This window comes from Pempheris klunzingeri, chromosome 7 (genome assembly GCF_042242105.1).
Source record: "Pempheris klunzingeri isolate RE-2024b chromosome 7, fPemKlu1.hap1, whole genome shotgun sequence".
NCBI classification, from domain to species: Eukaryota; Metazoa; Chordata; class Actinopteri; order Acropomatiformes; family Pempheridae; genus Pempheris; species Pempheris klunzingeri.
In genome coordinates, this window is record NC_092018.1 from 18,225,167 (window position 1) to 18,238,874 (window position 13,708).

General features: G+C 42.7%; 1 protein-coding gene across 2 annotated transcripts in view; it reads left to right on the forward strand.

Moving 5' to 3' along the window:
- ssbp2a (single stranded DNA binding protein 2a) overlaps positions 1 to 13,708 on the forward strand; it is a 51,718-nt gene that overhangs the window by 20,130 nt on the left and 17,880 nt on the right. Inside the window, exons 2-4 of one of the 2 annotated variants that reach the window (XM_070833191.1) lie at positions 2,953 to 3,025; positions 6,428 to 6,489; positions 6,842 to 6,926. In XM_070833191.1, coding sequence (XP_070689292.1) covers positions 2,953 to 3,025; positions 6,428 to 6,489; positions 6,842 to 6,926 — 220 coding nt within the window. Of the gene's footprint in view, positions 1 to 2,952; positions 3,026 to 3,809; positions 3,829 to 6,427; positions 6,490 to 6,841; positions 6,927 to 13,708 lie in introns of those variants that run through there. The other variant, XM_070833192.1, reaches the window with a different exon arrangement.

Genomic DNA, 13,708 nt, shown 5'->3' on the forward strand with positions numbered 1-13,708 from the left:
CAAACGCGCTGGCTGCATCAATTCGAGCACTTGTACCTCAAATCTTAATGCAGAGATTATTTAAAGTGGCAGTTTATTTAATGACAAGAGAGTCCACGGAAATTTAGAGGATTCTTAACCTTGAGCGGCCCATCCTCTGACCCTCAAACCTTATCTCCACTCAGTATTTTGACTGTCAGTCAGTCGAGTCCCACATAGTTGGGTGCTTTTTAATCAGCAGGAGGCTCAGCTGAACAAGTGGTAACTGAACAATGAGAGAGTGGGATAAGGGGGTTGTGTGTTTTCAAAGCCTATCACTCCTCTTTACGGAAATTAGCAGTTCTGAGTTAAAGTTCAACAGATATTGAATGCTAACAAAGTGCCTTCTTATGCTGCTCCTGCTGTCTGCTTATCACTCCTGTTCCAACTCTGCTGTCTGTTGCTGTGTGTTATATAAATGATAGCAGGGGAGAGCGAGGAGTGGTCTGATTTATGTGTGTATTTTTGCAAGTGTCAGTGCGTTTAAACTGTTATCAGGTCCCCCCCCCCCCTGTTTTTCCTTACCTTTCATCTTTACTCCAAAAGGTGCATTATCCTGCTTACCCCTGATGCCCTCTTATGCTTCTCTTTCTTTCACCGAGTCACCTTTCTCCCCACTGCTGCCCGCATCCTTCCACCTCTTCTGTGTTTCCTCACATTCTTCGACCCTTTCTCTATATCGGGGCCAGAGGTCACATCTTATAGCTCCTGTGAAATCAATCATAGGTCAAACCTTTCAGTTTGCCTCAAATGCAGCTACTGAGTGAGGCTGCGTTTTTGTGTAGTAATAGATAGCTGGCTGGATGCAGGCCAAAGTATTCTGAGGACTAGCTTTCCTTTCTTGATTTACACAATGCATTCATTCATGCAGTCCATCAGTCTTGTCATCATCGCTGTGAGTGTATTCGTCGCCGATACATTAGATCTTTCAGGATTAATAAATCGCTCTACACTGATGCTGCTGTGCTGATGCAAAGGTTCGCAGGGGAGAGTGACAGATTTAGACAGGTTGACATGAAAACGATGCAGAACAGAGCAACCAAACAAGTTTGTTCCTAGAAATGTTCCGAGTTGTACAGTGCCTTGAAAAAAAAATTGGGTGCATCTTTTATTCATGTTCAGTTGTCAAGGTGTCAAGAGTTTTGTCAAGCCTCGCACTATTCCGTTAACCTTGTCCCTGTGAAACGTTCTGTCTCTATCGCTTTGGTTAAACATTACCGCCAGGCCACGGGGGGAACGGAGAAAGGAAGGGATGAAAAGTGGAGGGGAAGGATAGAGAGGGAGAGGTTCTGCTGCTTCCCTTCATCCTTTCATCGTTAAACAAACACGGCCTCTCACCAAAAGGAGTGCAAGAGAAAGCAGTGCCATCAAGACAGAAAAGGCACACAGACGGAGGAGATAGAGGAGAGATGGAAATGGAGGCGGGCGGGGGCGGGGGTGGGGGGGTGGTTGAGTACCTGTGTGCAGAGCAGAAAGGTGTGCAGTCCATCATCTTTAGACAGGCAGACAGGGCTGTCTGGGGAGTTTATTTTTACCTCGATATAACCGGAGTCTGGATCGGCTACAGCAGGCTGCTAGCACCTTTCAATGGGGGTTGTGCTGTCCTGGTGTGACCATCCTTCACACTTGACAATACACAATCATACACATGTACATGTACAAACAAACACACACAGAAGCTCCAGGTCAGAGCTCATGCTCTGTCATGCTTCAACTTCATGTTGTCTGTGCGTAGAGCTGAAATGTTTTCCTTCAGCAAAACCAGCTTCTAACCGAGCGTGTGTTTTCTAATATGGCTAAATGCATAATCCACAGTATTGTTTGTCGAGCACTTTTCAAATCACACCAATGGCCCCTAACCTGGTTAATATTGATTTTCAGGGAAATGTGAGGAGCAAGCACAAATATACTTGCTCATTGCCCCCCTTTGTTAAATTCAGGGCAAACATCTCATTATTCATGTACAGTGACGCTGTAGTGTTGTTACTGTAGACTCTTGTCCAAATCTACAGGGTGCCGTTAGGAGTCCGTGTGATCTGCTATTGATCTTCTGTGGATCAATGTTTATCTTGTATTTATAGACCCAGTAGATCATCACCCCCACCCACCTGAATCTCTAAGTTGCTGTTAGTACCAGCACAGACACACTGAGAGGAGAATTGATTAACAAATCAAGCCTGTAATTAATTCTTACTGTGATCAAAGCTATGGGAGGAAGTGCGTGGAGAGCCAGAGGCACTAGGGCGAGGTGTTTTACAGTACGGCCCCAACAAGCCTACTCTTATCTTAAACCATGATGTTTGTTCTTCAGACAGGTGGGTTTTAGATTTACCATAACAGTGGGTGAATTTCCGATGTCTTAAATGGTCGCCCTGCCTGTTTGGCGTTCGGGACATGTTAGTGCTCCTAAGCAGGTGTGCGTCTTTCAGTTTCTCGTGAGGTTTTTGCGAACGGGCTGCGACGCCCTCAGACATCGCTGCACGTTGCGTCTTGGAGCTGCTCGGCATTTCCTTTCCACGCGAAGGCTCCTTCATCTTTATTTTTAGGCGATCCTGAGAGAAAATGCCTCTGAAGTATGGATTTACCCCAAATATGGAGTAGGAAGTATAATTGTCTCAGGCCCCAAAGCAGTTTACAGTTCCTCTCCCCAAAGCTGGACTTAGATGGTCAGGAAACATTTAAGAGAACGACTTTTTAAAAATGTTTATCTAAGGTCACTCCTCAAATGTTTAGTGTCTGCTTGTTAAACCAAGACTGTTTACAGCTTACAGTCTCACTCTCTTAATGTACATCTGTTTGCCTCCACTCTGTAATGTCCCATTTTCTCATGGTTTGAACCTCCTTTGTACTTACCTAACAGCTATTGTCGCCCGCTTGGATCTTGATTGAAAAAACTTACCCATTTCCTCCCACTGTCTTTATTTTCATGTGCAGGTTAGCTCTGTATGTGTACGAATACCTGCTGCATGTAGGAGCACAGAAGTCAGCACAGACCTTTCTCTCAGAGGTAAGTCACATATATACTGTGTGTGCGTGTGTGCGTGTGTGTGTGTGTGTGTGTGTGTGTGTGTGTGTGTGTGAGAGAGGAAGAGTCCAGCCCACGTTCTTTATGTGTCCACTCTGAAGGGTGGTCTGACCCTCATGCAGTGTGTCCAGTAAGTGTAGCAGCTAATTGAATTAGCCCGGCCTTACAGTGCTGAGCCAACAGGTCTGTAGCAGCAGACAGGCTTTTTAACATTAGTGTTGGATTTAGTGGGACTGGAGCCGGAGCACAGGGAGAGTTACGACGCTCGGCCTGGAGCTGATGTCTTCGACTGACATCATTCCCTGATCCGCTCAGCAGCTGCGTCTCAGTCTTTTTCAATCTCTGAGTCCCCTACTTTTCCTTTGCAGTCTTTCCGCTCTCCTCTCATTCTGTCTCTTCCTGACAAGCGTGCTCGCTCACGTTAATTCTGCAGAGGTAAAAAGGTGATAGGGTGAAAACGAGGTCAGCTGATTCTGGTGCTTCGCTGTAAATGGCGGTAAATTACAATGTAGAAGACAGTGGCTGGAGGCTTGTTGTACATCGGCCAGGGGAAGAGGAGAACAAAGAGAGGGGGATGGAAAAGGTTACATCATCAGCTGGCACCAGTTCTCATCACTCTGACTCGTGTGTGTTCGTGCACATGTGCATGCACACACCTCTGTGTCTCTCTGACACCCTTTCCTCTCTGCCATATCACTTGCTCTCTCTTCCGCAGATGTGGGAGATGAAAAGGATAGGCGGTGTCGTATTCAAGTGTGGGAACGCATTGGCGAAGAGTGCAACAAGTATAAACACAGCCACTTGTATACAATACACATGGGCTTGCATGCATAAGCACGCACACAGACACACACACACACATACACAGGCTAAACATGCCGGCATAATGTTGCTGTTGCTGGAATAGTGGGGTGGAGTAAAACTTGGTTTTAAAGGCCTGTTATCCACTTTTTATCATCCACATCTGTTTACAGTGTATCCTCAGGCTCAGGAAACAAGAGCCCAGAACGACGAGTCACGGATCAGACCCGAATACCTAACCGTAAATACCAAATCACAAACAGACAGCTCAGAAGAACAGGAAACAAGAAACCATGCAACCCTGTCAAACTAAATTGATGCCTCAAACAATAACAACAACAACAACAACAAAAAACACTTTAACCAAACAGAATACACAAGGAGAAAAACACAGGACAGCAAGGATGAAAATGTTAAGGCATATTTTGAGGTTTATTCATACGGGTAGAAACTCTAAAGGTAAGGCTTTCCGAAATCTCAGTCCTCAGTGCATGAGAGCAGCCTCTGCAACGAACAGCCCACATCTGCCAGTAATCATGCTAAAGGGATCTCACTTGCATGGTGAAGGTAAATGAACGAACCTCCCGGGTGTGCTGACCACAAGAAGACAGGATATGCGGGCACAGTCAACGCTGTTTTCCCCGACGCTTTCCAGATGAAGGGGGGAATGAAAGAGCACGCTAAAAAGTGTCCTGACCTGAACTGCCTGCAATCATGTTTGGATTGAGCTACAGCCAATTAAATGGGAGAAATGAGGGATGTCATGCCCATTCTGCATCGTTTGTACCGTTGGAGCAATTATGAGGGAGTGAATCCTTCTTTGTCATGGCGTGTATTGAAATTGCTAGCTGCCCGTAGTGTTTCAAGTTAACGGATGTCTTTACTAGAACTGCTCACTTGGACTGAAAGCATGTGGGATAAACAAAGAGAGGCAGTTCCTGACCCCCCCCCCCAAAATAACACTTCAAAGCAAGGCATTCCTTCTGAAAGTCGCTGTGTCTGATCTGCAGCTGAGGTCAGGACAGTCTGATTGAAAGTGCAGTGATTTTAGCATTTAGTGCACTAGTCATGTTTTTTAACCCGTATGAAACATTTCAGTGAAGGAAATTAAAAAGATGATCATGAGATCACTCTAAAATTCGGAGAGAAAGAGTGATGTAAGTCTGTTTATAGAGAGGAGAGGCAGACTAAACAACAGTGTTATAGTCTGATACGAGCTGCCTGACTGCTGCCCACAGCTGCTGCTCAGGCTGCTGGATGTGTGTGTGTGTGTGTGTGTGTGTGTGTGTGTGTGTGTCTTTGTACGTGTCTGCACATTACTCGACATTGTGTCCGAACATAAATCATCCCTACTGTCAGTGACGTTGGCGCTCACCTAACTCACTAACCTTGACTGAGGTTTTAAGGCGTCAAAATGTTTGTCTGAACCTGTTCCTACACGCCAACAGTGGAACTGACCATTTCCTAAACCCCGCCCCCTTTATCTACTGTTGCTACCTCTCTGTCAATCTTTCTGTTTTAGCAAAGAAACAAAAACAAACTCTGACAAAAAGGACCAACCTCTCATTTTTTCTCCTGCTCTGTCTTTCAGTAAATGTGTGTGAAAACACCTCATTTAGATATGGCTCCTCTTGTGATGTCATAAGGGGATCATGTGACCTTCAGCGGGTGGACTGTCCACCTCCTTGTCCGCCATTGCTTTTAACTCACTAACAGCAACAGTCAGGAAAAGCAAAGCTCGGAATTTGTTCTGTTCAAGGCTGAAAAAAGATGCAGCAGCCCTGTATGAGAAAAATATTTGCACATTATACCATGTAAATCTATTGTATTAGGACCTTCAAATACAAGTATGAATTATTTAAAATGAACATAATATGGGACCTTTAACATTGCCAGAGCAATGTGAATGTTAACCTAAACTCATCCAGGACCAACTCAGTGCTAGCTGTATAACAGGCAAGATAGTAGAAGAATTCTCCTCATTGAAGGTCACTTTTGCCTTTTTACCATCTTACAGCACACCACACAAACTAGTCTCGAACAGCCTTGACTCTGCCTCTGTCTATTAGGAAAAAAAGGAAGGAAGGGAATGAAAAGGAGGAAATACAGCAAAGGAAAAAAGTAAAGTAAGAAGGTCTAGAGGATGGAAAGCGGTCACGAGGAAGGCTAGGAGGAAGCAAAGAGTGAATGAAACATTGGAAGCAGAAGCACAGATAATGTGGTAGAGGAGTGGACTAAAGGGTGTGTGGGTTGTACAAAGGTTTGATGGGGCTCTTCACGCTGGTACATGCCTCTGACCTCAGACTGTGCACTTCCCCTGACTGTGAACGCACACAGATCTGCGCACGTACTCTTTCACATACTTGTGAACAGGCGGGCTTTCGGGCACACATATATTCACTTATCCACTTATAAATCCGTGGCATGAGAATCATAATATAATTACATAATGGCGTGTTTTATAAGAATTCCCTTGCAACCTCTCCAACCTTGTAAAGCAGGTAATTTAGATGTCGGGCATGTTTTTATACTTATGTGCTTCGCTCAGTCTCTCTCGCTCTCATTCTCTGTCTGTCTGCCCAGATCCGATGGGAGAAGAACATCACATTAGGAGAACCACCGGGGTTCCTCCACTCATGGTGGTGGTGAGTGTTTTTGTGTCTAATGACTCAGGTTACATTTCTCATCATGTTGTTTTTCTTCATGCTATCATGGACAGTATTAAATAAAATGATCATTCTCCCTCCTTCCCCTCCTGTTTTTCATTTATTCTCATCTCATTAAATGTCCCCAAAAGCTCTTGCTCAGGTTGCTGTTTGCAAATTGTAACACACTCACCTAAAGTCATGCATTCCAGCGATAATAGAGTCAAACTTATTGCCTCGATGCTGGATTACCCTGCTGCTAAAATTGACTATTACTTTTATCTGTCAAGCTTTCATGTTTCTCTTTTTTTGTCATCATTCTTCTCCCTGGTTGCCTCTGTGTGTGTTGCAGTGTTTTCTGGGATCTGTACTGTGCGGCCCCGGAGAGAAGAGACACATGCGAACACTCCAGTGAGGCCAAGGCCTTCCATGACTACGTGAGTCTGCGCTGATGTAGTTGGTCTTTGCTCTTTCTGGCTCTATTGCACTGATGGGCCGTTATTATTGTTATTATTATCGTCTCAACTGACAGGCTGAGACTCTGTGATAATAAGTAGCAGTGTCAAAGATGATGGTATTTGGGAAAAATGACATAATGGAATCAAAACAGATTTTGGGAACGTGCATTCTGAAATTAAAAGCTGTTGCTGAAATTTGATAAAAATGACGCTGCAGTAAACTGTCAGTGTTAAAGGAGGAGGCAGGATGATTTGATTATGGGCACTTTTGGTCTCCTATTAATCAATGAGGAGAGGTGCTCAGACTGATGTTAAAATGCTTAAATGACCCAGATGATCCCAGACTGACCACTTCTCATCAAAGCAACGCTTCTAACACCTCACTCCAGTATCACCATTTCCTTCTTCTTGTCTCTTTCTTTTTTTTTTTAACATTACACAGTTTGAAATTATATGGCTTACTAGATCATGCAAAGGGCAATATGGATGATAGCAGTGGCTTGCTGCTGTTGTTTTTTGATCAATAAAAGAAGAAAAAAATACATCTGATAAAAACTGAGGCTGAGGATTTACAGTTGATGTCAAAAGAACAGGTGCAAAGTTTGTTTCTGTGAAGTTGAGACTGGGAATTCACCAATCCTCATCAGTTTGTCACATCTAATCCCTGAACAATATACATACACTGTGTGGTTATCATGTGGCTGCAACTCGTCTTTACAGCCTTGTAAAATGGTTTTATCTCCTTATGAATCTTTTTAATTGAATGCCTGAGAACATACTAAAAGTTTGTAGTACCTGCTACATAAATTCTACCAGAGTATAGCAGCTCTAAAATGCCGCACACATATACATATATGCCTGAAGTATTGTGCAAACTGGGCAGGCAGACAGTGGCCCACGTGGTGGAAACATTGTTTATTGCTGTTCTCTCATGCACCATCCACTAACCGGAATACAGTGAACAGTGCCAGAGCGCTTGAAGTTTTATATTAGCTGGTGACTAAAGAGAGAGGAAGTGCAGCTCTCCACGCGGGAAGTTGCGAGGTGGAGGGAGTGGGGGATGCGGAGGGGTCTCCTCCCGTCTGCGTTTTATGTTGTTGTTTTCCCAGTGTACCCTGAAGTCTGACTCATCAGATTTGTCTGTACTGTGGTTTATTGAGATGTATTGTTGGAAGTGCACAGGTCAGGGGTTTCTGCCTACCCCAGCAGGATCGTCCCTCCTCTACTCTCTCTCCCTCTCTGTGGTTCTTTCCCTCTTTCCTTTAGACTTGCAATCCTGCAGAGCTGGCGGGGGCTCTCTTCTCTTTTATCTTCTTGCAGTAGGTGCATGTGCTTGTGTATATGTGTGTGCATACGCAGGTGATGCTGCTGATGCTGGCGATGATGATCAGGGTGATGAATAGGCACTCCCAAGGACAAGGCAGCTATGCGATGATGTCATCCTGGCTCCGAGGAAGGGAGCTGGAGGGCAGCACGACCTCAGCCCTGGGAGACAGGCAGAAAGGAGGGGAGAGAGGGGGACAGAAACACGGGAACAACAAGGAAATGGATAGAAGAAGAGAAATAAGACGACCAAAAAAACACAGACACTTCAGTTTGGATTCATATTTTAATCTCTAACTCTTTCCTGCACCAAAAAGAAACAAACAAAACACATTTGCAATAATTAAATCTAATTGTGCCCAAGACCGCATCAACAGTAGCTTGTTGTTTCTCCTTATCTGATCAGAATCATTTCAATTCAGGAATCATTCACAATATATCTTAACATCAATTGCAGAGGCCACCAGCAAGTTATTCTAACATTTCTTGCAGGGATGTAATCAGAGAAATATAATTAGACCAATTGTAATTAGACCAAGGTCACTTTCAATCAACTGTTCCAATGCTGCGCTGCTTCTCAGATCCAATCAGAGGTACTACCCACATATCTGCCACTCAATTAAAACAAAATGAGGGTACAAATGCGGTGGCCGTCGTTGGAAAACCTAACACGCCTTAATTTGATGCTGGTGTCTCTCTTTCAGTCTCCTGACTTTGAGACTGATGGAGATTTTAATCAGACATTTTGATGGTAATTATTTTCAGATAGCTAATTACTGAGAGAAGCCCTAATTAATGCTGGGGAGATGTAGGAGCTCATTCACATCGTCTTTGGGTCCCTTTCCTTTGATAATTGATGGGATTGTGACAAGGCGTTTGACTTGATTTGCGCTATTATCCCAGTTTGAACTACCTGCTGTAGATACAATAGGCTTTCAGTGAATCTGATTTAAAGAAACATTGTCTTAACAGTATGTTCATGATGTTTTGCATCTGGCCGTGTACTATATACGTCAATCACTTCACCAGATTTGAGTGTGTGAGGATGGTTTTCTAGGACATTAATTCGCTAATCTAATGTTAAAAGGGAAAGAAAGAAATGACTGATGAACTAAGTGAAAGGAGATGCAATGTTATTGATTTCCATCCCGAGTCGAGGCTTTTCAGGCATCAGAAAGGCCGTTTACAGTTCTGTTGAGTGCTTTGTAAATTGTGTTCTTGATACTAAATGAGCGGTTTCCATTCGCGAGGGGCCATGAAGTCATAAAAACAAGCTATTTTTAAATTCTTATGCCCGGAAATGGCCTTATTAGAGTCAGCCACTGTAGCTTTGCTGGCTTTGAAGAATAAGACCAATGCATAAGGTCAATCCGTGCAGATCATTAATTGTGAGTTTGAAAGTTGACAGCCGTCACACAGTGGCACCATCTTCGTACAGCATACACACTAGCATGATTACATTTACAATGCAGCTATGTCGCAGTGTCTCAGGATAATTAATAAATGCAGAGACATATGAAAATAAGTATTTTTGAACTGAGTTCTGCAAAAACAGTAGGTGAAACGAAATTTGGTCGTCTATAGAGAATCCACTCTAATTTCTGTGATCTTTAACAAAATGTGTACAAATGAAAGTGGAATGAGAAATAATCAAGCCTGCATGAAATTGCTTGTGAGGCCTGTGGAGCCAATATTAAGCTATTATTAGCGACATTTCTTCTACTACATTATGACATTTAGTCCCTTCAAAGTGTTTGCTGTACTGAAAAAATGTCCATTTTAATTGAAATGCAAACATCTCCATATAAATTGTGTTAAGTGCATTGGTGCATTGTGTACTTGTGTGTGGCACTTGTCAGTTTGGAGAATGATTATACACATACACATTGGTCACATTTCCCTCAGTGGATTACTTTTCCTCTGGAACAGGCAGTCGACAGCTTAGAGAGGAAGACTGCTGGCAGAAGGGCTGACGTGTTCAAAAATGTGGGGAGTTTGAGAGAATGACGAGAAAAACTCCACAGAGAAAGATAACTCACTCCTGATTTGAGGAGATTATCAGTGTCCGACAGTTGTACTGGTTGTGCTGTGCAGCCTCTAGATAAGAATGTGCTTATTAACCGAAGCAAGTCGTTGGTTGAAAAGTTAGTCCTCCCAGATGAATCATGAATTTTTTTGGTATGAAAAGTGATTACTGTGAATAAAAATATGCTGTGATATACTTTTTTTGGAGGTGGTTGTGAACCCCTTTTTTTAATGGCTAAAAAATGTTCGGTTACAGTTGTCACACTGTTTGGGCTTTTCGTTTTCCATGTTTGACTCATCAGTATGTGAATGTGTGATGGTTTCTCACAGAGGAAAGAGGTCCCAAAAAACAAGATTTTAGATGCTATCCAGTCAACCAAAAGACAAGTAGGCAAATATTAGGGAACCAGGCCACATATGCGGAATCAGCCGGGCATTCAGCCTCTCAGGGTGACAGGCAAAGATTGGCAATACATTTGAAAAACTGGAATGCAGACAGACAGTGAGACAGACAGACCATCTGGCAAATTTTTTCACCCATAAATATCCCACAAAATTGTGAGAAATGTGAAACTAATTGAAATATGTCAGTGGCCCAATAGCCCAATGAAAATCACATTTTTTGGGGTGATTTTTACACTTTCTAGAGCCAAGAGATGGGTTTTGATATTAGTGAGAAGTAGGTCATTTAAACCATATTTTAAGACCCAACATTTTTGGCTGGTGACCCCTTAAAAGGATGTTCATTTGGAACGAGCGCTGCAACTAAAAATTAGGTTTCATTATCAGTTTATCTTCCCACAAGTTCTTTGATTAAATCGTTTGGTTTATAAAATGGCAGAAAAAAAGTGAAAGAAATGGTCATGTATGTGTTTTCTGTTTCTTTGTCAACAGTAGAAAAATCACAAATATACACAAATTAAGATATAGATGTAGCCCCCACGATTCTCAAAACATTGTTTTGAGGACTGCCATTTTGAAACCTCGAGTTTGGCATTTTTAAAATCGCCATCTCGGTTTAAGGCCGTCGCTTTCGTGAGTTTTTCCCCCCTTCTCTGATTAGTTAGGTAAAGGCATGAACCCTCCCCTATGATTAGTTAGTCACAAGGTAGTCCTGCCTGTTTTACTCTAAATGGGACAGTAATTTGAAAAATCAACATCTTGTGTATTGAAGAAGACCTAAAATGAGAGACTGAGACCATAAATGTATTAGGAAATTGTTTATTGAGTTACTAAATCAATTCAGAAGTAGGATTTTTTTTACTTATAGAGTCCCTACGGTGGAATCACACCCTGCTGACCATTAGAAAGAAGGCAAGTTTACGGCACTCTCACACCCAGAAGTCACATCCACTTGTTGTCCACTTGAGTCCATGATCACAAGCTGCCGTTGTGTACAGTAGAATACATTTTTCTATCTTATCCCTTTCAATGCTCCCATGACCCCCAGATTCCTTAAGGGGGCCCCACTCCCTCGTTGGAAACCACTGTTTTAATGTTTTCTGCTTGGTAAAAATGTTTAATGAAAGGTGCAATAAACACTGGTGTCGCTGCAACCCACTGGTTGCCTGTACAAATCTAAATGGCTTGAAATGAACAGAGAGGGTGATAGATGGATGAACTAGAGCACAAAATGTGCAGTAGAGAGGCAGTAGTGTTACAAGTATTTAAAGCAAGGACAGCCTGGTATCATTGTATGGCATCACTGTGGGAGAGACCAGGCACACGGCAGTTTGAGGGGAAGAGGCGATCAAGAGGCAGCGCCAAGAGCAACCCCCTTTGATAAAAATGCTCTGTCTCACGCTGCTAGATCTTACATTCATACTCTGTCACTCATGCATGGAAATGTATTCACACCGCTCAATTTAACAGCAGCAATACAAATTTGTAAATATGTAATAACACACAGGACAGCTTGATTCATTTACATCCTGATGCACGTTCAGCGTTTGAAATAACAAGCGCCTACATGCTGTGCTGCTCAGCCTGTGTGAGGCTGAAGGACAGGATGGTGCAGCAACCCTGGGGTTTAAATGAAAACTGCTCCTGTCCACAATGAGGAACATGTACTGGACAGTATGAATGCTTGTTGTTACACTAAACAGAAGGACACTCTTACACAAACTTGACCCTGAACATGTTTTCTGCTTTCTGTGGTCCTCATAGTACAACCTTTGTTTTACTCAGAAGATGGGTTTTCAGCCCTGATTCACGATTCTGTAAGCACAGAAGTAATAACCCAGCAACACACAGTACTTTTGTATCAAGCAATGTAGCAATTTTGTATCTAATGTGGTTATTTTTCATTTCTTTTTAGCCCTGTAAAGATGTCAATATGAGCCAACGTTTTTTAGGCATAAATGTCTACTTGTTACATCATGAAACTCACTGAGCACATCTATGCTTCCAAGAGGATAAACCATCTTCATTTGGATGCCCCAGGTGCTTTTCTGTTGTCCCTCCAAGCAGCCAAAATGTCCACTGTGTGCACAAGGTGTTGTTATAATTATCTAACAGGTCTAATCAACCTCTTTTCTGTCTCCAAACTCGTCAACAAAAAAATTGTCAAATTGAAAGAATGCTTGAAATTTGCTTATATAAAATTGTCCCGTTCAGAGAAATTCTCAGGAGGCCAGATCAAATAAAATCAATATTCCACTTCAACAATCCAGCAATACAGTTACGTTATTGACAGGAGACTTTCTTTCCCCAGATGTCTTCTTCTCAGGCAGAGCTACCCCCCAACACACTCCTCAATTAATTTCTCAGCAAACCTTTCTAACCTTCACTCATCAACTAACTTGTTTTTCCAAGCCTTTGTTGCATATTGTTGCAATTACCACCATCTGCATTGCACTGTTTGAAGATAATTTTACCTCTTATTGGAACTAATTATAAACAGATTGTTAGGAAGTTACTTAAATCATCAGTTTTTTTTCCCTGTGGGCTTGCAATATTTGAACATTCCTGTAATTTATCAGGAAATAATACAAAAAGTTTGCACACTGCACCACATTTGTTCAGAGAATCAGTTGCAAGTTAAGTCGTTCCTGACTGTGATAATTCCAAAAAAACAAGATAAGATCCTGTTATGGACCGATGGTTTTCATCTGATTATGGATTAGCATAAAGCAAACCTGAGAATGAACTGCTTGATTCAGTAGCATTAAATGCAAACTTGAATTTTGACCAGTACCTGTGTGTGTGTGTGTGTGTGTGTGTGTGTGTCTGTGTCTGAGTGTGTGTGTGTGTGTTTGTATCCGTAAGCATATGAAGAGACCTAGAAACAGAGACTGCGTTGGCTCATAGCATTGTGGGTAACAAGCTGATTCCAACCAGTTGAGAACCAATGGGGGTTGGGGAGACCCCCAGTCTGTTTCCAGGGAAACAGAGCCCTTTCTCCTCCTTCTCTC